Raw genomic sequence first — 27625 nt, 5'->3', positions numbered from 1 at the left:
TCACAAAACATTCGCATTTTACCACCAACTTCAAGTTGGTTGTTACGCTTCACAACCCTTTTCCCTTTGTGAATGGTAGTACAAACATTTTTTCAGAGCAGGCAGGGGTCCCACGGACTACTGCCTGCTCTTAAAAAATGAAAAGAATACATTTCTTTTATTTTTTCAATGCAACCAGTTTTCCTTTAAGGAAAACAGGCTGCATATTTTTTTAATTATTACTTTATTTAAACGCAGTCATGGTGGTCTTCTTACTAAAGCAGGCCCCATCCCCGTGATTTTAGCAATTACTAATGGTTTGCAAATAGCGACCTACCTCATTAATATTCATGAGGTAGGTTGATTTGCAATCCCCTAGGAATTGCTAAATGAAACTCATGTTTCATATATTAGTAATTGCGATTCGCACAAAATCGTAATGAGGTAATCGCTATTTTTAATGTTGATACATGTGGCCCTCAGGGATGGATTTCCAACCTGGCCAGGCACTGCATTAGTGTCTAAAGAGGAGCAGAGCGGTGCAAGGATACAAGCCTTTTGTATACAGGCCCTCTCACGCAGGATCATATCAACTGCAAAGATTGAGCTTTATAGCTACAATCTTCTTCACAGGGATATCACACATGCTATATCATTGTGTTAGGGTGAGAACAAGGTATAACATTAACATTGCATCTCTCCCCCACAGTGCCAGCGCAGGTAACCCAATTGAATGTAGGAAACAAGGAGACAACTGACAGCCTGTACACAAACTGGACACGGGCGTTTGGAGACGTGGACTCCTACCTGGTGCTGCTGATTCATGAAAACATTGTCATCAAAAATGAAACTGTGCCAAGTGACACTAACAAATACCAGTTCCACTCACTGAAGCCTGGCGGACTGTATTCAGTGGTGGTGACCACTGTGAGTGGAGGAATCTCTTCCCGGCAGGCACTCACCGATGGCCGCACAGGTAAGAAAGTAGTGAACCTCAAAATCATGATTGACACTGGAATTTACAGCCAATCTCCTTAATGGTACCCCATTTAATTTCACCTAAAGTCCACGCCCCAAAAACAGTATAAACATCCATAAACAACAGTGTATCCTACTGGTTATCATAAGCCCTGTTCTCACATTTCCGTAGTATTTCATATTCAACTTGAGAATTTGGTGTATAAAGTATATAATCCTCACAATTTTCACAGTGCTTTGGACCTTCATTTTAAAGAACCTCTATGGCATGAGAAAGAGTGAGAAAGGCACAGAGGTGGTGTGTGGGGGTGTGTGCGAGAGAGAGAGAGAGAGATGGAAAAAGAGAAGCTGAGTTGTAGTGTTGTAGTGAGAGAACCAAACGAAGAACAGAAGAGTGAAAGATGTTGTAGGACAAAGAGAGAGAAAGCGAGCAAGAGAGACAATAAAAATATTGCAATTGCTTAAACTTTGATTGGTGATTCATTTTTAAGAAATGGTTTTAGATAAAAAAGAAATAAGATTGGTGCCTATAACTTGAACAGTTAGTCCTGAGGAATGGTGTCCAGACAGCTGAGAGTGGCCTTATGGAGACAGTTTGGTATTAGTGGCCAGATTAATGTTCTATCAGTTGGCACTTTGTTCATACACCAAAGAAAGAGGGCAAAATGACTATTGAAACCAATTTTAAAACCAGGTTATTGGGCGTGGGCTGTTCTGTGCTGAATCTAATCCAAGCATATAGAGAGAGAGGGTGTGGAGCAGCAGTGTGTGTGTTTTCTTCTGTTTCCCTTCTTTGTCTCAGCTCTGCTGGTGTTTCCGTAAAATAAAGTGCAGGCAGCCTTTCAGTATCACTCATGCTGAGACCAGGGGAGGGAGGAAGAAAAGCACAGTAACCAAATAACCAACCTGTAGAACATGGCCTTTTCCATAACGTTGAGTATAGAATGGGGATGAGCTACTCTTTAGCATAGTCACCTCTTCCGAAGTAGGGGACTGTACTAAAAAACACAGTCAAGGGTCTGTGCAAAAAGCACTTAGCATTGTTTTCTGTGCCTGCTCTTCACTTTATCATAATTTGCATGAGCACTGCTGAAGCACCTGCCTATTAAAATGGGGTGTTCTGTGCAGTAGGATCTGGATTCGAAGCGAGAGGGGGCAGGGAATACAGAAATATGCACAGACATAGACAAAAAAAGAAATAAAAATTAAAAACTTTACTTACCTGCCGCTGTGATCGCTACATTGCTCCTCTCCTGATCTGAACTCCAGGACCAGTGCACACTACACAGTCTCCCAGATGCCAACCCTGACGCTGCTCTCATTCTGGCAATACTATTCTCAGCATTAGAGAAGCGCAGGGATTGGACTGAGCGGCCTGGTTTGCTACTCAGACTGTTCCTGGGAGCCTGTGGCTTTTCTCCACCTGGCTGTACAACACAGATGGGTGGAGAAATGCTAAGTGCGCATGACTGCTTGGCTGGCCTAAGACGGCCAGCCAAACCATTCTGTGGACTTAGTAGTGCCCATCACACCTCTTCCCCACTGTCATAAACTGCAAGGCCCCTACCCCTCCCTACGGCCTCGCTGGCAGCCTGCAGGTAAGATGAAAAATAAAATGATTATAAAATTGGTTTATTATAATTTTGCATGTGTTTACCTCTGCTGCCTCCTAGTGGGGTGACACTCCTCTGCCATAACACAGGAGCCACCCATGGTTCTGTGATTTGCGGGTGTGTTCCCCTTGCACATGATTGAATGTCTTGCAACTCAGGGGCATTTTGCAGCCTCAGTTCCTGAGTTACTTCTGAACATTTTCCTGAGCTTGTGGACTACTAGCGCACGGGTGGTGCAGACATGCCTTAATTTGCTGCACTGGGGGGGGGGGACAGCCAGCATGTGGAGCAAGACCGCTGACGTCCTGGACAGAGACCTGCTCTCACCCCCAACAGCTCTGCTGTTCTGCCGCTTCCGCTGCCCTGTGCAGGTAGGTCCCTGCCTGTGCCTCATCCCTGGTGGTCCAGTGGGAGAGCCTTGCTCTTCTGCTGGTCCACTGTTGTCTGTCTCTGTGTTTGTGCCCGTTGTTTCTGACTTGCATCTGTCTTTGTTAGTGTCTTGTTATTGTGCCATTGTGTCTTGTTATTGTGCCTTTGTTTCAGTTTCTCCTGTCTTCCTGTTGTTTTTTGGCCTGTTTGTGTCCTCCGTGCCTGTTTCCTTTCCGTCCGCAGCTGCCCCCGCAGCCCCTCCCCCCTGCCGTATCCCACTCCCGCCTCCCAGCTACGCTTCCCTCCCTCTTCCCTATTTAATGGCGGGTGCTACTTGGGTGACTGAGCAATACCTCTGACCTCCTGGTCAGAGACCTGCTCTCTCCCCCAGCAGCTCCACGGTTGTGCCGCTGCCCTGTGCAGGTAGGTATTTGAGGCCCTCCTCCACCCACAGGTGCGCCTCATCCCTTGTGGTCCAGTGGGAGAGCCTTTCACTTCTGCTGGTCTGCTGTTGTCTGTCTCTGTGCCCCTTGTTTCTGTCTTCCATCTGTCTTCGTTAGTGTCTTGTTATTGTGTCTTTGTGTCTTGTTATTTGCCTTTGTTTTTTCTATCTTCCTGTTGTTTTTTGGCCTGTTTGTGTCCTCCATGCCTATTTCCTTTCCCGCCATTTCTGCCCCCCTCCCCTTTGCCGGTTCCCACTCCCGCTACCCAACTGCGCTTCCATTACCCTATTTAATGGCGGCTGCGCGTAGTGGGTGCGTCGCTGGCATGCCAAAGGCAAGCCCGTCTGTGCCCATACCCGACCAGAGCCAGGGACCCTGGTTCTCCGACCGCCCACCACTACAACTCAGCTGCCCTCCTTGCACTTAACCTCGGAAGGAACAACAACTGCCAGCTGACAACGCCAGTTCTCTTGCCGACAATCCTTCACCATCCTCCACACCCCACTGCCGCCGCACCCACAACGGACGCCAACACAACCAAAGCCCCGAGGTGCATCCTCCTCAACGTGCATTTACTGCCCTGACATGCTATAGAGATCTGGGACCTCCTCGGCGCCCTCTCGCCAGATGTCGCTTTCTTCAGGGAAACCTGGACCAATGCCTCCTCTGCCCCCGACATCGCCACTGCCATCTCCGATGGATACAAGATCCAGAGGAAGGACCGCCCCAACCGCCCAGGAGGAGGACTCGACATCACACACAATAGCTCCCTCCGAATCTTCACCTCCAGCATGAGCGACTCCCCTTCCACTACCGAACACCTCCACTTCCAGATCCAGACCAGCCCAAGAACGACGCTATGCGGTACCCCCACCTACAGACCCCTCGGACCTCGAACCTTGTTCACCACTACCATCGCTGACCTCATTGAGCCCCACGCCATTGCCTCCATGGACTACATACTCATCGGAGACCTGAACTTCCATCTCGACAACCTCAGCGACCTCATCTCCACCGCACTCCTGGGCAACCTCGCCAACATCGGACTGAAACATCTGGTCACCACCCCTACCCACAAGACAGGACACACCCTCGACCCCATCTATGCAGGAGGGAACAACATCCGCTTCAGCCATACCATGCATCCCCTTTGGACGGACCACCACTGCGTACACTTCTCTTTCAACAATGCCACCGCTCACAAACCCACCCCACGCCCAATGCGAAGGAACTGGAGCAAGGTCACAGAGGAGCACCTCAACTCCGCCCTCAACCATGATCCTCCTCCAGCCTCGACCGACGCCAACTCTGCAGCCAAAGAACTACACTGGTGGATCACCAACTGCGCAGACAAGCTCGCCATCCTCTGTAACCCTGACAGACAGCGCCCCATGAAGGCCACCTGGTTCACCACTGACCTGCAAGAATCCAGACGCACCTGCAGACGTCTCGAAAAATGATGGAGGAACAGCAAAACCAGGAAAGACCAGACCACCTACAGGAACGCCATGACAGAATACCACCAACTCATCAGATCCACCAAAAAAACCTTCATCCTCAACAAAATCCTCGGCAACTCCAGTAACTCAAAGGAACTCGTCAGCATCATCCAGCAATTCACCAAACCCCTAGCGAAGCCATGGACATCACACCCTCCCAGGACCTCTGCAACAAGCTCCGCTCCTACTTCCATCTGAAAAGCAAGGCCCTCTACGACAACTTCAGCTAACAGACTCTGGAAACCACTCCTTTCTCCAGCGACGACAGTCAGCATACCATCGCCGCCTGGACCCCGGTCACCACTGAAGATACTGTCACGCCCATGAAGAGCACTCACTCAGGAGCCCCCACGGACCCCTGCCCACCACACATCTTCTACAGAGTTGCCGCCATAGCACCCGAGCTACGACGCACCATCGATGCCACCTTCCAATCCGGCACTTTCCCCCACGACTTGAAACCCACAGAAGTCAAGCTCCTCCTCAAGAAACCCCCTGTAGACCCGATGGACCTGAAAAACTACCAACCCATCTCTCTCCATCCCTTCATGGCCTAAGTCACTGAGAAGATCGTCATCGCCCAGCTGACAGACTTCATTGAAAAAAAACACCACCCTCGACCCTACCCAATCCGGATTCCGCAGCAACCACAGCACGAGACCTCCCTCCTCGCCGCCACAGACGACATCTGCATGCTCCTCAACCAAGGCCAAACCAAGGCCCTCATCCTAAAAGACCTCTCCGCAGCCTTCAACACCGTCTCTGACCGCACTCTCACAGCCAGACTCCACGACGCTGGCATACAGGCAACCCCCCTCGACTCGCTCTGCTCCTTCCTCGCCGGCAGAACCCAAAGGATCAGACTCCTGCCCTGTCTCTCCGAACCCACAGAGATCAACTGCGGTGTACCCCAAGGATCATTGCTCAGTCCCACGCTCTTCCACATCTACATGGACCCCCTCGCCGTAAACAGCAGACAGCATGGACTCAGCATCGTATCCTACGCCGACAACATCCAGCTCATCCTCTCCCTCACGAAGGAACCCGACACTGCTGGACTCAGCTTCCACCAAGGAATGAAAGACGTTGCATCCTAGATGAGCAGCAGCTGTCTGAAGCTCATCTCAGAGAAGAAGGAAGTCCTCGTGCTCAGGGTCACCCCCTCAGCTTGGGACAACACCTGGTGGCTCACCGCCCTCATCAACCCCTCCAGCCCCACAGACCACGCCCGGAACCTCAGCATCATACTCGACTCCTCCCTCACCATCACCTGCCAGATCAACACCGTCTCCTCTACCTGCTTCAACACTCTCCACATCCTTCGCAAGACCTTCAAATGTATCCCCCCCAATCCAGAAAGGCCGCCACGCACGCACTCATAACAAGTAGACTGGGCTATGGAAATGCCCTCTATACTGGAATCCACAAATCTCTGCTATGCAAACTCCAGACCAATCCAGAACACCGTGGCCAGACTCATCCTCAGCATCCCATGACATGAGCACATCACCCAACACCTGCGAGACCTCCACTGGCTCCCCCTCGAGAAGAGAGTAACTTTCAAGCTACTCACCCACGCATACAAATCCCTCCACAACACCGGACCCAAATACCTCAACGAAAGAGTCTCCTTCCACGTACCAAAGAGAAACCTCTGCTCCGCCGACCTCGCCCTACCAGAAACCCCGCGCATCCGCAGAACCAGAGCGGGTGGCATAGCCTTCTCCTACGTGATAGCAAAGGCCTGGAACGAGTGCCCGGTCAACATCAGACACTTCCTCCACTCTGCACACCTTCAGAAAGAGCCTCAAGACCTGGCTCTTCGGCTGACTCTGAGCTGCACCCCCACCTCCCACAGCACCTTGAGACCTTCACGGGTGAGTAGCGTGCTTCACAATTCCCTGATTGATTGATTCCAGGTAGAACATATGGGCCCCAAACCGGGCTGGTACAGTCAATGATGGCAGCTGATGGGGCTCTGCAGTCCCCCCTTTAAAACACACGGGTAAGCCTCCTATTCACTCGGGGGACAATTTACAAAAGCATTTATGAGAAGTAGCACTGCAGGAATATTCGTTTACGTACTCTTACATGCCTGTGTGAATCATCTTAAATGCCCAGCTCCATATTACTAAATGTGCAAATAGGGCACAGTAATTTATATATGTACCAACGCTATAGGATTATGTCCTGCATATTCCAATGTTATACACATTTTTGATGTTTTAGGGCAATTCAAAAAGGTATGTTGGAGTATGTGTGAAGAGTATTACGGGAGTACTACTTTACCCATGCCAAAATGCCTTTGTAAGAAATCCCCTAAGAAAGACGTAAAGATCAGTGCACTGTCAGGGTGGAGTGGGGAGGGGGTGTAGTGTCCTGCCAGACATCTTTTAGTATCTCAGCAGGTACTAGTTTTACCAGCCACTCCTTTGTGGGCTGGCCACACACACCCCACACCCATCCACCACAGGTGTCATGATGGCCTGTTAATAAAAGAGCTTGAGTGCACGTGCTCGTGACTAGTTCAGTAAGCATCACCACTGTGTCTGTGTCATCATTCACAAAGTATGTAGGCCTAGAGCCCACGACTTTACAGGGAGCAGCCTTGCAGACGGAACTGGTTGTTTTAATAGTATGGGATCTCAAGTGTTACATTTTTATGCATTAAGGCATTATGCTTGTTGTCTGTTGTGATGATGCTACTTACAGGGTTGGACCAGCCTACAGGGCAATCAGAAAGTGTCCAATGGGCTGGTCTGACAGGTAACTGTAAGGGCCAGTTTTTGGCCTGTTTGTAGCCTGTTTTACGGCCTGCTCTCCTGGTTTTTGCTGTTCATTTCCCTGATATTGAAACAAACATTACCTGCAGCCAACTTAAATTCATGCAGTCCTCCATGCTGTGCAAAACACTTATTCAGCTTTTCTCTTCAAGTTCATAAGTGACCCAATTTGCAAAGGCCTCTTTTTAGCTTTCTAATTTACTAATGGGGGCCACTTTTATTTTGGTTCCTAGTTTCTGTTTCAATCCTACCTTGATATGGAATGAGCTGTCCCATCACAGTTCTGTTCCTCAGGCGACTAATTGTAAACATGTGTTTATAGTTAGTTTCTTATTTAGGAGGACAGCACCACCATCTGGTTTTTAGCCCTCTGTGAGTCATTCACGAGTGGCTGAAACACACGCAATAATGAGCTTTGGTGGCTGCCAGCGTCCTCTCCATGGAGGTTCATGGGCCTCATTTCTGTCCATTCGTCTCGGCTGTTGAAGATTATTTATTTCCAGCGGCGGTTTCTTCATTGGAGCGCGGGGGCATTGCCCCCCTGTTTGTTTTGCTGCCCCCGAGCAAGCCCCATATTAAATGTTAACTTTCAATTAGTTGTGATTTATTTTTTATTTTTTTTGCCAAGGTGCGCAGGCGTTGCATGACACGGGCAAAGTTTGGCTTTTTTAAGGCGAGTTACTCAGGGCAGTTCATCGTAGATGGGGGATGGGAGCTTGTATGATTGAGAGGTTAGAATATCGGGCCTCCAAGGGGGAAGTGCGCAGGTCAGGTTGGTCGTGTGCCTTGCTCTGTCCAGCCCGACATGCGCTCTTAAACCCTAGCCTAACTACAATGCAAAACCTGAGGGGATTACGGATACAGCTGCCAGGTTTCCAAAGGAGCGTTGGCAGCCCCTAACCCTGCCAATCCTCACGCTGCTCAGAGCAGCGTCTCGATTGGCTCAGGACAGGAGTCACCATGCGCGCCTGGAGGGAAAGTAAGTGTTTTCTCTGAGACGGACCGGGACCAGGCGGTGAGTCACTCGTACTCACTTAGTCCACAGTGTGTCCTGGGAAGCACATAACTTTGTGAAATATTCGAGTACACTGTTTATTCAGTGCTGTGGGCATCGATGTATTCTGTGTCTGTCATTTCTTTCACTTATTGAGAGCTATCAGGGAGTGACTCACGTAGTGACGTTCCTAGGTCGCATACATATCCCTGGTAGTGCACAGCCTCCAGGGACTGGTACTCGATCCCATCTCTCCCCACAGCCGGTCCGATAAACTGGCTCCCTGCCTGCTCGGCCAAAGTCCCAGAGGCCCAAGAGGTGATTGAAATACAGAGATTCAGCTGGTGCAGGGGTGGCTCGAGGACAATCTGCAGCCTGTCCGTGCAGCTCCCACTCCAGGAGATGTGGCGCTACATTAAAACCAACCCCACGTCAGGTCTGCACTGAAGTGGAGCACTGAGGAGTTCCCGGACACACTCTGCAAAACAGCAGGCCGCTGAAATATTGTATAGCGCTGAGATGCCATTCTTGAGACCCATCAGTAACCATGGAGACTTAGTTCCCTTCGATGACCGCTGCACAGTGTCTCTACTGTACTCTTGCACACCCCTTGAGTGGCTCTCTGCATAGCTCTCTGCAGTGCACCAGGAGCTCCTTGGGTCTTCTGCAAACTCTGTGTAGTTTGATTGCATAAGCCCATCAACGCGCGAGCGGGACGCGCGCGGGACGAAGACCGGGGCGAAGCCCGGGCAAAGGGCGGGCCCGTTTAAGCCCGTTCAAGCACGGGCTAGACCAGACCGGGCCCCCCCTCTTGGTCTCTGCTTAGTGCACCGCTAAAGAACGAGGTAATGTCAACAAGGGAGATGAGAAGCAAAGCCACGGCATTAACGTCCATGGTTGCAGGTACTCTGGATAGTTTTCTCATTAGGGCCAACACTGTGGTGAACAATGAACTAACCGTCTTGGAAAGACGGCTTTCGGATGGGATTGAAAGCACCAGAAGATCCTCTCTGGGTCTAATTGCGACTGTTAGAACCCCTGAGAAGGCGGATGATTCCCACATAGCTCTCTTGGACAGTATCGACCAAACGATTAAATCAGTCTTGCAAGAGCTTAGGACTACCTCATCTTCACGCCGAGATTCGCTCGAGCCTATTCCTGAGTGTGTATCTGCTTCTACATCTGAGGCAGTTCTGACTTTGGATGAGGGGAGTGACCTAAATGTATCCCACGCACAAGGGTTGCGGGAGGGTGCTGTCCCAAAAAGGAAAAGAGGGAGGAAGTTCAAGGAAGGAAAAAGGGCTAAATTAGATCTTCCCCTTGAAAACCCAGCAAACACTTCGCTCTCAGCGGACAGTCCTCCAACTTTAAGTCTCAATGTAATTGCTAATTCAACTGATCCCGTACAAATACGGCCGTTAGCACAGCCTGCCTCTTTTATCTTTAGTGAGGGGTCGGTGGGGGGGGGGGGATCAGTCAACCAACGCCCTTATTAATGTTTTGAAGGAATTTTTAGTCCCCCTGATGGCCAGATTCGACCATATTGATGCTAGGTTAAAAGAAATAGAAACGGTTACTGGGGGTATTGAGGATTACCTGAGGAGCAAGGGCAGCACCCAAAGTGTGGCTTCAATGAATATGGTTGTTCCCCCTCTGTCTAGTTCTGCTGGTTTGATAACTCCCGTGACAGCAATCCAACCTATCCCAACACCCCACTTTCTACTCCTGTAACGTCACTACCCTCCCTCGGGCAACCATCCTCCCTAGTAAGGAAATCTAACCTGGCAGTCAAATCAAATTCAACTAAGTTAGTGAAGACCCCCACTGAGATTGGGGGCCGTACTACTCAAGATTCAGGCAGTTTAAGTTGGAAAAATGTAGTTAATCTTCCCCCAGAGGCAGAACCTCATGTAGTAATTTTAAGCGGCGTCCCTGAGCTTACTAACTCTGCACCAGAAACCTTTGATTCCCTAAAAAACAAAGTGATCAGCTGGCTGAATATTCATAGACCCCTCCCCCCCAATATGAGAGGTGATTTGTTGACGGTCAGGAGGGTTGCATGGGTGGGAAATACTGCGAAGAAAATCAAGGGTGACTGCATTCTGGTGAATTTTAGAAATCCACAGATTGTCTCTCATATTTGCAACTGGCTCGGTAGTTCGGGAGGCACATCTATTCAACCTCTGCCACTGTCCTTTTTTTACCCCCCACGAAATATCCGAATCCATCCAGGGAATGACGAAGGGTGGACATGGGTGGGACCCAGTTTCCAGGGCAGAAGGCACAGGTACATTCTTTATGATGCACCTACTTTAGGTGATTATTCTTGTACCAATAGGTACAGTTGCCTTGAGCAGGTAGATTGACTTCGCTGGGAGGATGGCACTGGGGGAAGTGAAGGGGGGGCTCCTCATACAGTGCAGCTGGGGTCAGTGATAGCCATCCCTGGTAGCGGGCATCCTCCACGAGGACATTCACCCCCTGGCCCGGCGAATGCTAGTAATGAAGAATTCTCTATGCAACCCCCCGACACCCCTCACGGCCCATCTGTATTAAAAATCCTTTCCTGGAATGTAGCAGGCCTTGGTAACAAGCTGGCCTGCCCCGAGTGGGGCTCATTCATAGATCTGCATGATATTTGCCTTTTCCAGGAAACATGGGCGAGGAAAGAGCAATTTTGTGTGGGATTCGCTTCATTCTCAGTCCCTGCCAGGTGGGGTGGAAAAGGTCAACCGTCAGGGGGTTTAACAATCTGGGTTGCAACCCATTTGGGTTGCAGTGCCAGAGCCTTGGACACAGGGACAGAGGATGTTCAGTGTGTGTTTCTGGAGTGGCGGACTGGCTCCAGACTTGCTCTGGTCAATGTCTACTCCAGACCCGTGAGCCTCTCCGCCGAGTCAAAGGCCATTGAAGAGCTATCCACTGTCCTGACTAGAATCCCTGAGGGTGTCACATTCGGGGTGGGAGGAGATCTTAATTCCCTCTTTGAACCACTTGAGGGGTTGTTGGATGGCGCAAATCAGGAGGAAGACGATTTATGGAAAATCCCACATGTGGTAGGCCCCACGGCAAGGATATGGGGTCCTCTGGCCGTCCAAATTACATCCCTGACGTTGGCCCACTCGATCAGGGCATGTAATGGCCGCGCAAAATCCGATAACCCCTCTATGCCCACCTTTAATAAGGCAGGGAGGGAGGCACGACTTGACTATATTTTTGTTGAGTGCAGGGCTTGGAACAGAGTTCTAGACTTTAGGGTGGTATCTAGGGGAGAGAGCGACCATAACCCCTTGATCCTGGATTTCTCCGCACCAGGCGTGTGTAAGGGTAGTTCATTATCGCAGTCTGATACATCTAGCAGGGTTATCCTGTCTAGTAACAGACGTAGGGTAAGATGGGACAAGCTGGTCGACAATCCCGAGGGACTATGTGAACTGTATGGCAGGGTCAGCCCAGTATTGGTTGATGTAGTTGCTCTTATTGAGCAACAACCTGCGTTTTGATTTTTATGAAAGACTGGGAGAACTTAATAAGTCACTATTTAATAGTCTCTCAGATATCTTAAATCCCCCAGGCCCTAGTGGGAAAAGGGTAGGAAGGAAGCCATCCTGGTATAAGAGGGCATGTAGATTGGCGAAGAGAGAACTCCTTGATGCATTGAAAGATAATACAAGCAGGGATCTCATTCAATATAGGAGGCAAGTATACCGGCAGCTAATCTATCATGCCAAGCTTGAGTGGGGGAATGAAAATTGGGCTAGGTTAACATCAGCCTTAGCGGGTAAGGATGCACGGAAGTTTTGGCAGATTGTGACCACTGGCTCGGTTGAACCAGAGCTAGCAGTGATGCCGAACATTGCTGCAGAGGTATGGGAAGAACACTTTAGCACTCTTTATAAGGGGGACAATTCCTGTATGGAGGTCCCTCCGGGTGATTTGTTGACCAGCCACGTCGATGGCTCATCCGAGATTAGTTTTACTCTGGGCGAGGTCTGGGCTGCTATATCCAAGCTCCCTGTGGGCAAAGCACCAGGGTTGGACAAGGTCCCGGGAGATCTTTATAAACACGAACCCGGGGTTTGGGCTCCCTATCTTTTAACAATATTTAATGCAATCTCTGGAGGTATGGCGGTCCCAAGTACTTGGCTGGGAGCAGAGGTAGTCCCTATTTTTAAGAAGGGGTCGCCTCTGCTACCAGCCAACTACAGGCCAATCAGCCTAATAGATGTAGCTCAGAAACTCTTCGCAAGGCTGATTTTGGACCGCCTCCTGGATTGGATGGAGGAATCTGAGATCCTAAGTCAGTATCAGGCGGGTTTTAGAAAGAGCGTATCTACCACTGACCAGATTTTCAGACTGGCTATGCTCTTCTGGAAAACGGTCAAGGTTGAGGGCGGTTCATTATATACTGTCTTCGTAGACCTGCGTGAGGCCTTCGATCTGGTCCCACGCTGTAAACTCTGGAGTGTTTTACGGGAGCTAGGAATCCCAGCCCCCCTTTTGGATATCATAATACGACTCCATACTCATAATTTCGCAAGGGTCAGGTGTGGGAGAGAAGGCAATTTGTCATCTAGCTTCTCCGTTGGCAGGGGGGTTAGGCAGGGTTGCGTTTTGGCGCCAACCCTCTTCTGCCTCTATGTAAACGGAGTAATCTCCCATCTGAATGCGGTCCCCAATAGAGACGCCCCAAGGCTTGCTGGTACAGGGATTTAAGCGATTATGTTCGCTGATGATACCCTGTTACTCGCTAAGACACCAATGGGTATTCAGCGAGTCTTGGATGGTTTTGTCTCTTTTTGCCAAGACCGGGGGCTGGAAATAAATACGGCCAAAACGAAACGAAATTTATGATTTTCAATCCTCCGAAGACATCCCGCCCAAACCCTGCTATAGATGGTGTGCGCCTGGAAAGAGTCCAGACGTTCGAGTATCTGGGTTTGACTCTTAACGAAACTATGACCTGGGCTCAACACCAGACCAAATCCCAGTTAAAGTTAACTCAAAAGGTGGGGGGGATCCTCAAACTATGGAATAAATCCACGACAAAACCCATTGGGCCCCCTCTCAAAATTTACAAAATGCAGGCACGTGGGGCGATAATCTATGGTGGTGAACTGTGGGGCCACAATTGTGCCCCTGCAATTACAGCCACGGAAAACAAGTTTCTTAGGCAGTTGGCTTCCCTGCCTATTAGCACACCCCTTCTTCCCCTCAGGCTTGATTTGGAATTAAGATCACTAAAGGAGGAATTGGGCCTAAAGCCTCTAACTTTCTGGAGGCGCCTTTGGGTAACCCCTGAACTTTTTAGTTACAGGCAAGAACTCTTGGAATTGTTAAAATTCCCAAATGCGTGGAAACTTCCCTGGCTAAAATATATAAAGCAGGAATTTGAGAGGCTAGGTTGCCCTTTACTGTGGACTAACCCGGAAGAGGCTTGTAGAAACATATCGCGTAAAGACTTGGTCAATATGTATTATGATTATAACTTGTCTGCTTGCTTACTAAATGACCAAATGGGGACATTGTCCAGCACATTCATAATAATGAAAGATTACTACAAGATGGAGACCGTGCTGGACGACATTAGTCCCACTGGCCTAAGGAAGCTGTTTCTCCAATGGAGGCACAACTCCCTACCAATCAGAGCCCTTACCAGCAGATGGTACCCACATACTCTCAAAAATTGTCCAGCTTGCACCGAGGAGCTGGAGAATGATATTCATGTAATGTTCTTCTGTCCTTCCTAGCGGAAGCCTAGGAAGAAGTGGATCATTCCTATATGCAGAAACCTGGGGATTAGGCATTGTTTGCACTCTTATCGAATATTAAAAACTGACCTATCCCCACCAATTGTTTTTGCTGTAAGTAAATTTTTAGCTGCCATGTGAAATATCAGAAGAAATTATGTGGTAAAATGAGATTCAGTGTACCGATGTTTAGCTTAAGATGCATGAAGGCTATTAACGAGGAGTGGGACTTTCAGTTGACCGTTTTGTATAAATAAAGAAAATGTTTTTATGACTAATAACTTTTATGGGAAGATGTACTCTTGGCTTTTATCTCACAATTTGTAATGATTTGTGCTGGTATTGTATTGTGATCTCTTTTATGACATTTTTAAGTTGAAATAAAGATGCTGCCGCATAAGCTCCGGACAGTGTGTTAATTGTGCACATCTTTCTACAGCGCTCAGTATGATAGCTCCCTGCTGTGCTGAGCAGCTTCCTGCACTGCTCAAGCATACACATGCAAGCTCCCTGTACAGCTCACTGCTGTTATGCACAGGAGTCCTGAGACCAACACTTTAAGTCAGCCGAGTCCTGACATCTGTCAGTCCGAGCACTAATAAAATACAACTTTGAAACGAGCCCCTATTGGACCCTATATTTTTATATCCCTAACTTTACAAGCAAAATCACTGATTTATTACGCAACAAGGGCTACAAACACCCTTAAGCACATCAAATTGAACAGCGCAGTCCCTGTTTATATTTCGGTTTTAGTTCATTTTACATTTCCTTACATTATTTTTTTTTTCCAGCTGTTGTGCTTCTCAATCTTTTTCAAGCAACATACGACTCTTGTATAGTGCACACTGATATATGCCTTAAAGTGTCTGGGTGAGTTGAGGTTGTGGGTGGGTGGTTATTACAGGGCACTATTGTTTGGCACATTGATCAGAAGCTGTCAAGCAGTCCTGAAGGATTCCTTTTCTACTCATGCCGTCAACAAAGGTGCATTGGTTCGCTGTGTGATGAAGCGGCCAAGCAAGCATGCAGATGATACCCGTCGCTAAAACAAATAGATTACATTAAGGAAGCCCATGGATCGGCGACTCTGGAAACATTCAATAACACATTGCCAGTTGTACGGCAGACCCTGCACATTTGAGACATACTGCTCATCCTAAATAGGATGCACATTTAAATATTAATTTCTTCCCCTCCCTACCAAAATAAATGAAATGATGAATGGAAATTACCATGTTTTTCCACCCTCTCTCATAGTCTGTGTGCAACACAAGTAAACGGTGCTTCAGGCTCCATATGATTTAAATACATGTTGTAACAATGGTGAAGGGCCACAGAAACTAGGGCTGCAATAGCAGGGTATTTAACTTACAAATGGGGAGAAAATCCCAATGAAACCGTAGGGTCAACAGCGTGTGCCATTCAAAAGGACTTACTATTTCATGCCAATGGTTTCGACAAAGCTCCACCCTTTTTTCGTGCACTTCTGTTTTTCCATTGTCATAGGTTATCTATATTTATTTTCATGTCCTTTATATGTACATGCTGGCAGAGAAGAAGTTTGCATGTGCATAATAAATTCCAATTTTGTACTGCTAATGCTAGCACCACCCAGCACCACCACTATCTCTACAATTTCTACTACAACCACCTCGCCTCACACTCGCAGCACCGTGCACCCAGCCTTCCAACACGTCCCCTCACCCTCCACTTCCACTCCCCATCTCCACAACCACGTCTTCATCACCTCTTCAGATAGTTCACCCCTCCCCACCTCCCCCATTAACTCCATTCCAGATGCTACTCCAATCTCCCCTTACACAGCTACTCCCGATAAGTCTGCAGTCCCACACTCTCCCCCTCCTTGCACTACAGTTCTCACTGTCTCCCCTCCTACAGACCACACCAACACCCCCTCACGTCCCCTCTCTACTGCCCCCCTTCCCAGCGACTCCCACTCTGCATCAATGCCACATAAAGAATCAAACACCCTTAAAGCACACATCAATACCCCTTCTCGTCCCCTCTCTGCCCCTCCCGTCCCCACGCACTACCACACTGAAAAACCACCACTCCTCAAACCAGCACACGTCAGGCCCTGGGACAACACACAAGCCACAACCCCTCCTCAATTAACCACAGGCCAGGGTATTAATATGATAACGTCTACACATGACCCCAGATTAGATGAGATACTACTATCCTTACAACAAATAAAAGCGATCATCCAAACTCTTCATGTCCTGATCCGGCAACAACCCAAGCCACAAGCGAAACCCATTCAGCAGTCATGTACTAGCCCCTCGCCTCAGTTACCCCCCAGATGGAAAACAGTACCTTACCCCAATGCCTCAACCCGTCTAGTCAGGGAAAAGCAAACCCTATCACCGAATGATCTTACTTCCCTACTTCATTCTTACGAACCCCCTTCCGTACCCGCTAGACCTGCCCGTGCGGAGAATACGCAGAAACTGTCCTTAATCCAACCCATCCATTCCATTCAGAATTACAAGACACATTCCAAGAGGTATTGTTGAAAACAACCTCAAAAGAGTACCTATCTCCCACGACCAGAACACCACCCCGACCAAGGCCCAGATAAAATGTATTCTACTAAACAGTAGATCGGCAGCACGTCATGCTGCCGATATAGCTGACCTCATTATAACCAATTAACCCGACCTTATAATCTTAACGGAAACCTGGCTAAACGAATCATCCACGCCCATCTTTGACATACTAGTTCCCTCAAAATATCACATCACCAGACTTAGTAGACCCGATAGGCTTGGTGGTGGTATTGCCTGCATCCATAGGAACAACCTCTCTGTAAACCGCTCCATCACCACGGTGTACTCCTCTTGTGAATACATTTGCCTACACATCACTAGCAATAACAAGCCAATATGCTCACTACACTCTTTCTACCATCCTCATGGTAACAACCTTACCTTCATCGAACACATGATGGATATCCTAGCCACAAATGTCGGACAACAGAATACACAGATCTTCCTGGGGGATTTCAACCTCCATTGGAACGATCCCGACGACCCAGAGGTCAATAGCCTCAAAGCGTTCCTTCCTGACCTTAACTTGTCCCAAATCTGTGACAGCCCTACACACGAAAAGAGCTCAATCCTTGATCTAGTAATTTCCAAAGCAGACTCTACCCAGCTGTAATTGATTCTCCCTTGCGATGTGTCCGACCATTACATAATCACTTTCCATATCAGGGAAGTAGTTAAACTTCTCTCTGTACAACCATCAAGAACAAAAAGCTGGAAGAGGAACCTAGAAAACATCAATCCTGCCGATCTTGCATCCGCTAGTCACATCCTCACACCCCCACCCGATGGATCAAAGGATGTACAGGATATAACCACTCACTACTTCAACTCTATGAACAGGGTACTCGACACCTTAGCTCCCCTGCAACTTAAAAGAGTCGCCACCAAAATCTCTAACCTCTGGTATGATGGTAGACTAAATGAGGACAGAAGATCACTGAGAGCAATTGAAAGACAATGGAGAACCGCCCCATCCGCTACCCACCTCAAAATACTAAGAAGCACCAGAAATGCCTATTACAGAAGGATTAGATGCGCAAAAGCTGATTTCATATGCAAACAATTAGACCAAGCCAAAAATCACCCCAAAAAACTGTTCGAAATAATCAAAGCTCATTCGAAGGGTGTTACCCACTCCCCCCAAGCCAATCCGGATACGCGACCCAATTGCGAAGATCTTGCCTCCTTTTTCACAACAAAAACTGAAAACTTAAAGACAGACCTACTTAACGATCTATTATCCCTGACCGATCCACACTCAATCCCCGCACTGACCACCCCGCTTTACTGCTCTGCAAGGCTTGACCTCAAGAACAATGCCTCCTGGACCGCCTTCAACGTCTACAGTGAAGAAACTATCCTAAACACGCTCACTACTTTGAATCCCTCCAATCATTTCACAGACCCTCTCCCAGCATCCCACCTAAAGACCTTCATTCCACTGCTAATGCCCCTATGGACTAAGATTATCAATATCTCTCTTCTGCAAGGAACCATCCCAGACATCCTCAAAACTGGTCGGGTTTCCCCCATCCTATAGAAAGTAACAGCAGATCCCTCACTCTTGAATAACTATCGCCCAATATTTAACATCTCAACCCTGGCCAAACTGCTCGAAAAATGTGTCCACATGCAGCTTAGTAACCACATAGACCATTTCAACCTACTCGACCAATTCCAATCAGGCTTTCGTTCAGGGCAAAGTACCGAATCAGCCATGACTCACATAATAGATGACGCATTACAAATACTGGATCAAAACAAAGCCTGCTTGCTAATCTTACTGGACTTATCCTCAGCCTTCGATACAGTGAAACACGACAACCTACTGGACCTCTTGAAGCAAAGAATGGGACTATCTGGAACGGTGTTAAACTGGTTCACCTCCTTCCTTCAAAACAGAACACAAAGATTCAAGATTAACCAATCCTTATCTAACCCCACCCCAGTCACATTGGGAGTACCCCAGGGATCCTCCCTCTCCCCAACACTCTTCAATTTATTTATGGAACCACTCACTGAGCTTCTCAACTCCGCAAACATCCATTATCACATTTACGCCGACGACACATAGCTCTATATTAAGGTCCACTCTCTTGAAGACATCAAGTCCCTTAACTCAACGCTCCAAAAGACACAGACCTGGCTGGCTAGGAACCCTCTAAAACTAAACACGCTAAAGACAGACTTCCTCCTAATCGCTCCCCCCTACCAAACATCCACGAGTGGATGAAGCACCTAACTGCACTCGACGGTCAGCCTCTCATCATCGATTCCGCTAAATCCCTAGGAATAACCCTGGATAATAAGCTAAATATGCAGAAGCACATCCGCGCTGCAACTAAAAGGGCAAATTTTCAGATAAACACCCTGAGAAAATTGAAACCCTTCATACCCGCAAATGACTTTAAACAGACAGTCCAAACTCTAGTAATTCCCAGAGTTGATTATGGGAGTGTCGCTCTTTGTGGCCTTCCTAAATCAACGACCGCTCCGCTAAGAGCCACAATCGATACAGCCGCTAGACTCATCACTGGCAACATAAGAAACCACCACATTTCCCAGACCTGCAGGCCTTCAACTGGTTACCTTTTGAAGCCAGAATCCATTTAAAAATCGCTTGTATGACACATAAGGCATTGCATCACAAAACCCTGAGGTACCTAGCGGAGAAACTAGTACTATCGGGTGGTAACGGATCTACCAGGAGTTCTGATAATCTTCTACTTAAACCACAACGTTTCTCCAAGAAGAAAACATATAATCGTACCTTCTCTGGAATGGCTCCCAGGATTTGGAACGCCTTACCCCCAGAAACAAGACTTAATCCGTCCACTGCTTTTTTTAAAAAAAGAAGTGAAATCGATATTCATGTCTAAATTCCCTTGAACTTTCTCTTATACACTCCTGTAGATATATGCTAACCTCTAATAGTTACCAATACTGTATTCGCATAATTCTGAGTTTTCTATATGTATATGTCATCCACCTATATCTGCGCTCTGATACCCGCAAGGGTCTTGTTCGCGCTAAACAAAACTGTCAAAATAAATAATTAAATAGCTACAACAATTTTTATCATGCTGGTACCAATGAAATGCATATTGATAGATACATGATCAAAGCATGGTATCCTCCCTTTGGGATTACGGTCAATTTATCATTATTATTTGTTGAATGATCTTTTTTGCGCATTTTCTTTTTACAATAACAGGGTATTCTGATGGCACTCTGAACATACTTTGTGAGAATCCTGTGATATTTGCAGAAATAGTTTTCTTGATTATTTTCAGTGCAGCTGAATTCTAGTCTAAAAGTCTGTTTAGGAATACGTGTTACTTGATTATTAACCCTAAATAAAGTAGATCCACTGTGAGGGTTTACATGGCCATCATAATTATTTCAGGTTCATTGAAATTTATGAAAACGGGAAAATATGCTGACCAAACATTTAAGTGATATAAAATGTGAGATAACATTAGGCCCCTAATTTAAGGATAATGTCTAGCAGCAAATGGCATGTTTAAGACTGTCTGATGCGTAAAATCTGATGGTTTTCCAGTTAAAATACAGTGTTATTCTGAATAAGCAGCTACCTAAGTCACTATCATATGAAATCTCTTTATTGATGTCATAACTATAATTTCACAATTGTTTAATTAATCTTCTTTGTTTCACAAATATGCTTGAAAATGCCCCATTTGCCCACTCCTTTTTCAAAATGTTCCTGGGGGGTAGAGACCCCCCCCCCAAACCCTCCTAATGACGGTCGGGCTCGCTCACTACGCTCGCTTGCCATAGGTTACTCATCTTGAACCTTTTCGCCTTACCACTTTTAAATGTCACCAGCCGCACTGTTTATATCTTATTATTAACCATGTAAATTGTTCCTGTTGGCTACTTGCTGACTGCTTTGAACATTGTACCGACATTTTTAGCGAATCCAGGATTTACTTTCGCGGCATGCCTGAACCCTCTTGAGAAAGGCATGGGGCGTGCTAACATCATTAAGATGTTGGAAATTCATGACTCCGGGTGGGGCCAGGTGGAGTTGTGGGGGTGACTCGGATGGGTTAGATAGTTAAATGAAAGTTTAAGGAAACCTACATTACAATGAACGTACTTTTAAACTAACTGGAAGATAGAACTAGTGCCAGAAACAAGATAAGGAACTAGCCATGAAAACTCTGCCGGTGATATTTAAACACCGATAATTAATCAGTAGTTTTTTTTTGTTTTTTTTTAAAGCATAGCCCTCTAAGGTAGTGTATACATGCCAACATTTTAAAACAGGAGAGTGGGAGACTGAAAATAAAATCGGGGAAATGTATTTTCCCCATTCACATCTGCTAAAGTAAAGGCAATTTCAGGCGGGAGATGGCCCCAAAAAAGGAATTGTTGACTACAAAATTCGTGTGTCTCTCTTCTGAATCGGGTCTATTGGCATGTATGGTTGTGCAATGCATTTGGTGCCTATCAGTAATTCTGTCTCTTGTTTTACGCCATGCGACCACTGGAGGGCAGTGGACCCTATCTCAACAGAAAGAAAGGGTCCCCCACAGGACCACGGTTGAGGCAGGTGCTTCCGTTTCCTTTCAGTGGCAAGAAATTCAGAGTCCTTTACTGACGTCAAACATATAGAAGAGGCGGTCATCCGTTCAGTATAAGAAATATAAAAATAGTTGACGAAAGGTTATGTTCTTTCGATCCACTTTCGATAATTATGCATTGTTGCTATAACAATACACCGTACACTTCTTTGCAGGTTTCACTGCTGTGAGAGTGAGCCGCTGTTTGTTTAATTGGGCATAATTCCTTTTTTTATAAATTAATTTCAGGCAAATCCTTTTTCTGTTCTTACAAACCAGATATGCAAAATATAAAGTAAAATACATGTTTTTTCGGGAATCAGTTGCATACATGCCAACATTTCAGAGCAAGCAAGTGGGATATTTAAAAACAAAAAAGGGCGAATGCATTTTCCCTACTGACTTATATAGAAGCAGAGGGAACCTGCCTGGATCGGGTCTATTGGTATGTATGATGACAGACAATCAGCATTTCATTATTGGTAGTTTAATAACAGCGCAAACATGAATAGAGGTCTAAACTCTGGCAAACAAAAATAGAGTTTTAAACAGTTTTTGTTACTATGTTCAACTGCTAAAACAAATGTGGAGGCCTGTGACATAATCTAATCTCCCCCTAAGAGCATTAAGGGCAAATCGTTAACCTTTGATGTTAGAGGTAGTTGCTGGAGTGTGAGATTGGAGCGTGTGAGACAGGCATCAAAGCATTATTTTTGGCATTTTTAAAACACTCCAAATCGGGTTTCCGCATGCAGGAATCAGGAGGCGGGAGACTAGCCTTGAAATCGGGAGGGTTGGCATGTATGCATTTGCTATTTGTCTAGCTTGCCGTCCATATTTCGTGAACATTAGGTCCGTTCATGTAAATGTTAGCAGCAAAGACAGCCGTATCCTCCGTGCTCTTTACTACAGAGCAGCTCCACCGGCGAACTGGGACCATAATTAAATTCCTGCAGTCTCCAGTCCTCTTTCAATTACACAGGCTCTTAAGAAATGTTTTGTCCACAGCTCAATAATCGGATAAAAGGGTATCAAAAGTTTTCTAGGAAAGGGTAATGTAGGGCTTTCGTATGTGGCAATGTCTGCCACAGCCAAATCCAGTAGAGGCTGAACACTTACCCTAGGCGCCTCTACACTGTCCTCTTCTTCCTGACTCCGGTCCCTCAGCAGGATGCAGGAAGCACCCGGCTCCCAGCCTCCCAATAGCCAATCAAAACGCTGCAATGCAGCGTTGTGATTCGTCTGAGCTCCATGGATCAGCGCTCAGTTAGGGAACGGGGGCCTAGGCATGTTCTCTACGCAGGCTGTAATGCGAAGATGCGAAGTGCACATGACTGTTTGGCTGGCCCAAGATGGCAAGCTAAATAGTCATGTGCACTTAGGAGTGGCCAAACTACTTCTCCCCTGCTCCTCTGTCGTCGGAGCAGCACCGCCCAAAACACAAAGCTGCAGCAGAAGGAAACATAAAATAATAACACAAGTTATTATTATTTTATGTTTCCTTTACTTCACTGCTGCGAAGCAGTGGAGCGAAGCTCATCCGCCTTAGCGGAGGAGCCGCCACTGGACAAATAAACCAGGGTTGGTGGTAAGTGTGGTCCCTAAGGTTGTCGATGCCTACATTTAAATTTTTGGAATTTATACGCCATTGCTTTCGCATCAATTGCATGTGATAGGTGGTACACATAAAACAGTGGCTCCACTACGATCTAGGAACAAAAAACCCATCCAGCACGCAATAAACATGGAGCTAACTCAATTGCAATGTCAATAACTTTATTATACACACTTTTACAGGAGACAATCATTATCGATTAACATTATACAAAGGGGTTACATTTTAGGGGAAGGAAGGAGGTGATGAATACCCCATTGGGGTCCTGAGGAAATGCAGTTTCATCACACATACACACCCACAGCCGCAGACATTCACACACATGCACACCATTTAGGAGCCAGCCAAATATGGCTTTCTACTGTCACAACCTGGATCCTCATGGGAAACCTGGCTGCAGCAAAAGCTTTGTATAACACACAAAATGGATAAGGGGGGTCCAAGGGAACAGATTTAAAGACCTGCGAGAAGTTTTATTCCCCTAATACGTAATATGCAACACACAAACATAAACTCTCGGGTCTGAGCAACTTTAGAACTAGAGCATGAAAGGAGAGATACTATAGTCAAGCTGTGTCTAAAATGACAGTGAACAAATCAGAAAGGAAAGAAATCCCTTTAAGGATGAATGCCCTCACTCACCCGAAGGTGACATGCTTCATCATTTAGGCTTTCTCCTCTCAGTGGGAAAACCTAGTCCCACTGAGGGCTACAACCACCGCACTGAGAAGTGGGAGCTCAGGGATGTTTTTGTTTAAGATTTTAGGATACTCAGATCCCAAAGATGAGCACTAATGTGAGAAGAGGACGCAGCGCAAAGAAATTCAAAAGTGTGTGAAGTGTGAGCTAAAACTGGCTAGCGCTATTGAAAAAATGATTTTTATTGACTCATTAGCCCTGCCAGAGATAAAAAAACAGTGCAAAGCAGTTACTATTGAAAACTGCTAGATGACAAGGGTCAACATGTTTCAGCCAATGACCATCTCAAAAGTATGTGTGGCTTTCATCAGGACCAAAAAACAAAGCTGCTGCTAGAAAGTGTTACACACGTGCAAATAAAGTTTGAAAAAAAGACCAAACCAGTTAATGCTTTAGCGGATACAATCTCGCTGGAACTTGTCCAATCTGTGGGACAAGTGAGCCCACCTCAACCTGGTTACAACTCAGGGAAGGGAGCCCCGCTCTCTCCGTCGCGAGCGGGGCTCCCTTCCCTGAGTTGTAACCAGGTTGAGGTGGGCTCACTTGTCCCACAGATTGGACAAGTTCCAGCGAGATTGTATCCGCTAAAGCATTAACTGGTTTGGTCTTTTTTTCAAACTTTATTTGCACGTGTGTAACACTTTCTAGCAGCAGCTTTGTTTTTTGGTCCTGATGAAAGCCACACATACTTTTGAGATGGTCATTGGCTGAAACATGTTGACCCTTGTCATCTAGCAGTTTTCAATAGTAACTGCTTTGCACTGTTTTTTTATCTCTGGCAGGGCTAATGAGTCAATAAAAATCATTTTTTCAATAGCGCTAGCCAGTTTTAGCTCACACTTCACACACTTTTGAATTTCTTTGCGCTGCGTCCTCTTCTCACATTAGTGCTCATCTTTGGGATCTGAGTATCCTAAAATCTTAAACAAAAACATCCCTGAGCTCCCACTTCTCAGTGCGGTGGTTGTAGCCCTCAGTGGGACTAGGTTTTCCCACTGAGAGGAGAAAGCCTAAATGATGAAGCATGTCACCTTCGGGTGAGTGAGGGCATTCATCCTTAAAGGGATTTCTTTCCTTTCTGATTTGTTCACTGCCATTTTAGACACAGCTTGACTATAGTATCTCTCCTTTCATGCTCTAGTTCTAAAGTTGCTCAGACCCGAGAGTTTATGTTTGTGTGTTGCATGCAGCAAAAGCTTACCTTGCATAGAGGGACCTTTATACTGACACCAGTACAGCATTGGGCAATGGGGTACATATCATGAACAGGTGTCTCTGGATTTATATTTCATTGTAGTGTGCAATATATTAATTTCTAGACATATAGGGTCGTTGTAATGAAGACAGTAGCAATGCATTGCATTTGAATAGGGCATGCGCTGACCCCATTCACTACACCTGGCCAGAGGTCACTACCCAATTGCAGAAAGATGACATTTCCATGTTTAGATCATTCTGTCTGATTATTTTTGAATGCGTATGGGGGGTTGTTGTTTGCAATTGTTTTTCCATCAGCGTAATTACGACCAGAGGACACAAGCCATTTGGAAAAATTCCGTGTCTGATGGTTCAAGAAAAGCCACAAATGTCGACAAGCTACAGCTGCCAGCAACAAAGTAAAGCCAGTTTTGAGATTTATCAATGAAGAGGCTAAATGTTTTAACTGAATAGTACTATTTATTTGTCCTATGACATCACTTATGTTATACAGAAATGGCGCTTCCTAAAGCTTTGGTACATCCAATAAAATTGCAAATTAAACTTTAGGTCAGGATCCATTGCTTGATCAGTCACACAGCCATTTAAAAATAAAAAAAAACTCAGAACAGCAAATTTTTGCACTTCAAAGGGCTGTCAGAGTCTTAGAAAACAGGAAGGTCCCCTGTAGTCAAAAGGGCTACTGCTTATGATTACAGTAAGAGTATTTCCTGTTGGTGCACTGATCTCAGGGCCAAAAATACTTTTAAAGACAAATCCTTTTTTGGTTTTGTTTAATTTATTACAGAGGAGACTGAACGTCTCCTGGTTCACAACAACCACATATATGGAGACTATGTTCCATGAGTCGGGTAGTGAGCCGGTACCCTTTCAGAATGTTTTTGGACATGCCCATAAGAGACCTTTCAATGGATAGCTGTCAACTCTCCCTTCTTTTATTTAGAATTGTGCGAAATTCAGGTAATTTACTTTCATGTAATTATGCAAAATGCAAATATGGCATTTAGCACTATATTTTAGTGCGCAATGCATCCCTCATTTCACTCTAAATAAATAGCACCAAAATCATAAGTATGTGAATGACAGTTATTCGCAATGCACCCATGCTTCCATGCTATAATTTTGCACAAAGCAGTTTAATTACGCACCTGGGCATAATGGTGTGAGTTTGAGAATTATACGTAATAAGCATAATACAAAATTCCTCAGATGGCGCTAATTACTCTGGTGTTATTCCGATTTTGCCCAAGTCTACTTTTAGGGCAGTTTTTAGGAGTCACTGAAAAAAGTTTAGTTCTCGGACTCAGGAACATTAATTAATAGGAACTAGTAATACATGGAGACCACTGTGACCTGCATACACCTGTCTGGCTTGTTTGTGCATCATTACTTCACATGTGGTTATCTCCCCAGCAGAAAATAAGCTTGTAGCCGTCAAAACTCAGAGAGATAACTAAAACCAATGTATAGAGGTGGTAAAGGATGGTGGGGGAATGGAGAACTTGATTGGAATGAGGTTCACCAGGTGCATCCAGGCTGTACGTTTCTCTGGCCGCTGCAGCGCTGTACATTCTCCTTCTGACCGCATTGCAAGTTCCATGATTTAGTTACGGGGGGGATACAGAGAGGTCGGAATCTCTAATTCCAGCTGCTACCTCCCACCTAAATTCCCTCCCATAATGAGAAATAACACTCATATCAAAAAGTATCAGGCTTAGACCAGCATGTTTTCTCGCCTTTATGTGTAAGTCTGTGTGGGGGGCTCTGTTGAGGACCATGTTGAGGGTGACGGTAGTGGAGATCTGGGAGGGACATAGCCTGTGAGGGGAGAGCTGGGGGAAGCCTTTGCAGACCCCCCTCTATTGTGCAGTAGTAGAACGGGTGGGTATCAGCAGCAGCAGCTTCCCACAGTCTAGGGTCTCCATGCCCGAAATGTTTGGGTCTGTAGGTTGTGGAGACAGTAATTCGAGGCACAAATACTCCCTCAGGTCAAGTTGGAATTTATCTCCAATACCAATCAGGGACACTCATGCCGATGGACCTATAGCTGAATTTAAAGTATGGAGGATTGATCACTCGTCACAAACAGACGGATAGCCTCCCTGCATTATGATACGTGTATTAGCATCTAATGCACTTGCAGTAAGGCAGACGACGTATGCGTCACATTTGTAATGGAGTCACCCACCCACCAAACTCTAAATGACGCCCTAGGTCTTTAATGATGCCTTTTCTCTTACACTATTAGCAACATTGTTAGAATTACAAACACTTTCTAAACTATGAATAAGTCACTGTCCTTGTTTATTTACACACACATTTGTAACAATTGACTGTTGTCCAGCACAAGACAGTCCATTATTAAAACATTGTACAAATACAATACAAACCATAGCTTCAATAAAAGCATTACGGCTTTGCCATTGTTTCATAGATGTACGTCAGAAGCTCCAATCCATTTAACTTATTGAAGTGAACAAAACCTACTGTGTTTCGACTACTTTATGTTTTAACTTATGGTTG

The 27625-nt window shown here is 46.3% G+C and overlaps 1 protein-coding gene across 3 annotated transcripts in view; it reads left to right on the top strand.

Moving 5' to 3' along the window:
* The window catches only part of PTPRB (protein tyrosine phosphatase receptor type B), a 461363-nt gene that overhangs the window by 257591 nt on the left and 176147 nt on the right, over positions 1-27625 (top strand). For all 3 annotated transcript variants that reach the window (XR_014981270.1, XM_085652523.1, XM_085652524.1), the window contains one exon: positions 689-955. Coding sequence is in view for 2 of the 3 variants with exons in the window: in XM_085652523.1 (XP_085508649.1) it covers positions 689-955 (267 nt within the window). In the remaining variant the exon portion in view is untranslated. The remainder of the gene's footprint in view (positions 1-688; positions 956-27625) is intronic.

This window comes from Triturus cristatus, chromosome 4_1, assembly GCF_964204655.1.
Source record: "Triturus cristatus chromosome 4_1, aTriCri1.1, whole genome shotgun sequence".
In the NCBI taxonomy this organism is placed as follows: Eukaryota; Metazoa; Chordata; class Amphibia; order Caudata; family Salamandridae; genus Triturus; species Triturus cristatus.
The sequence above is the reverse complement of the archived record's forward strand: the minus strand, read 5'-3'. Positions and strand labels throughout refer to the sequence as shown.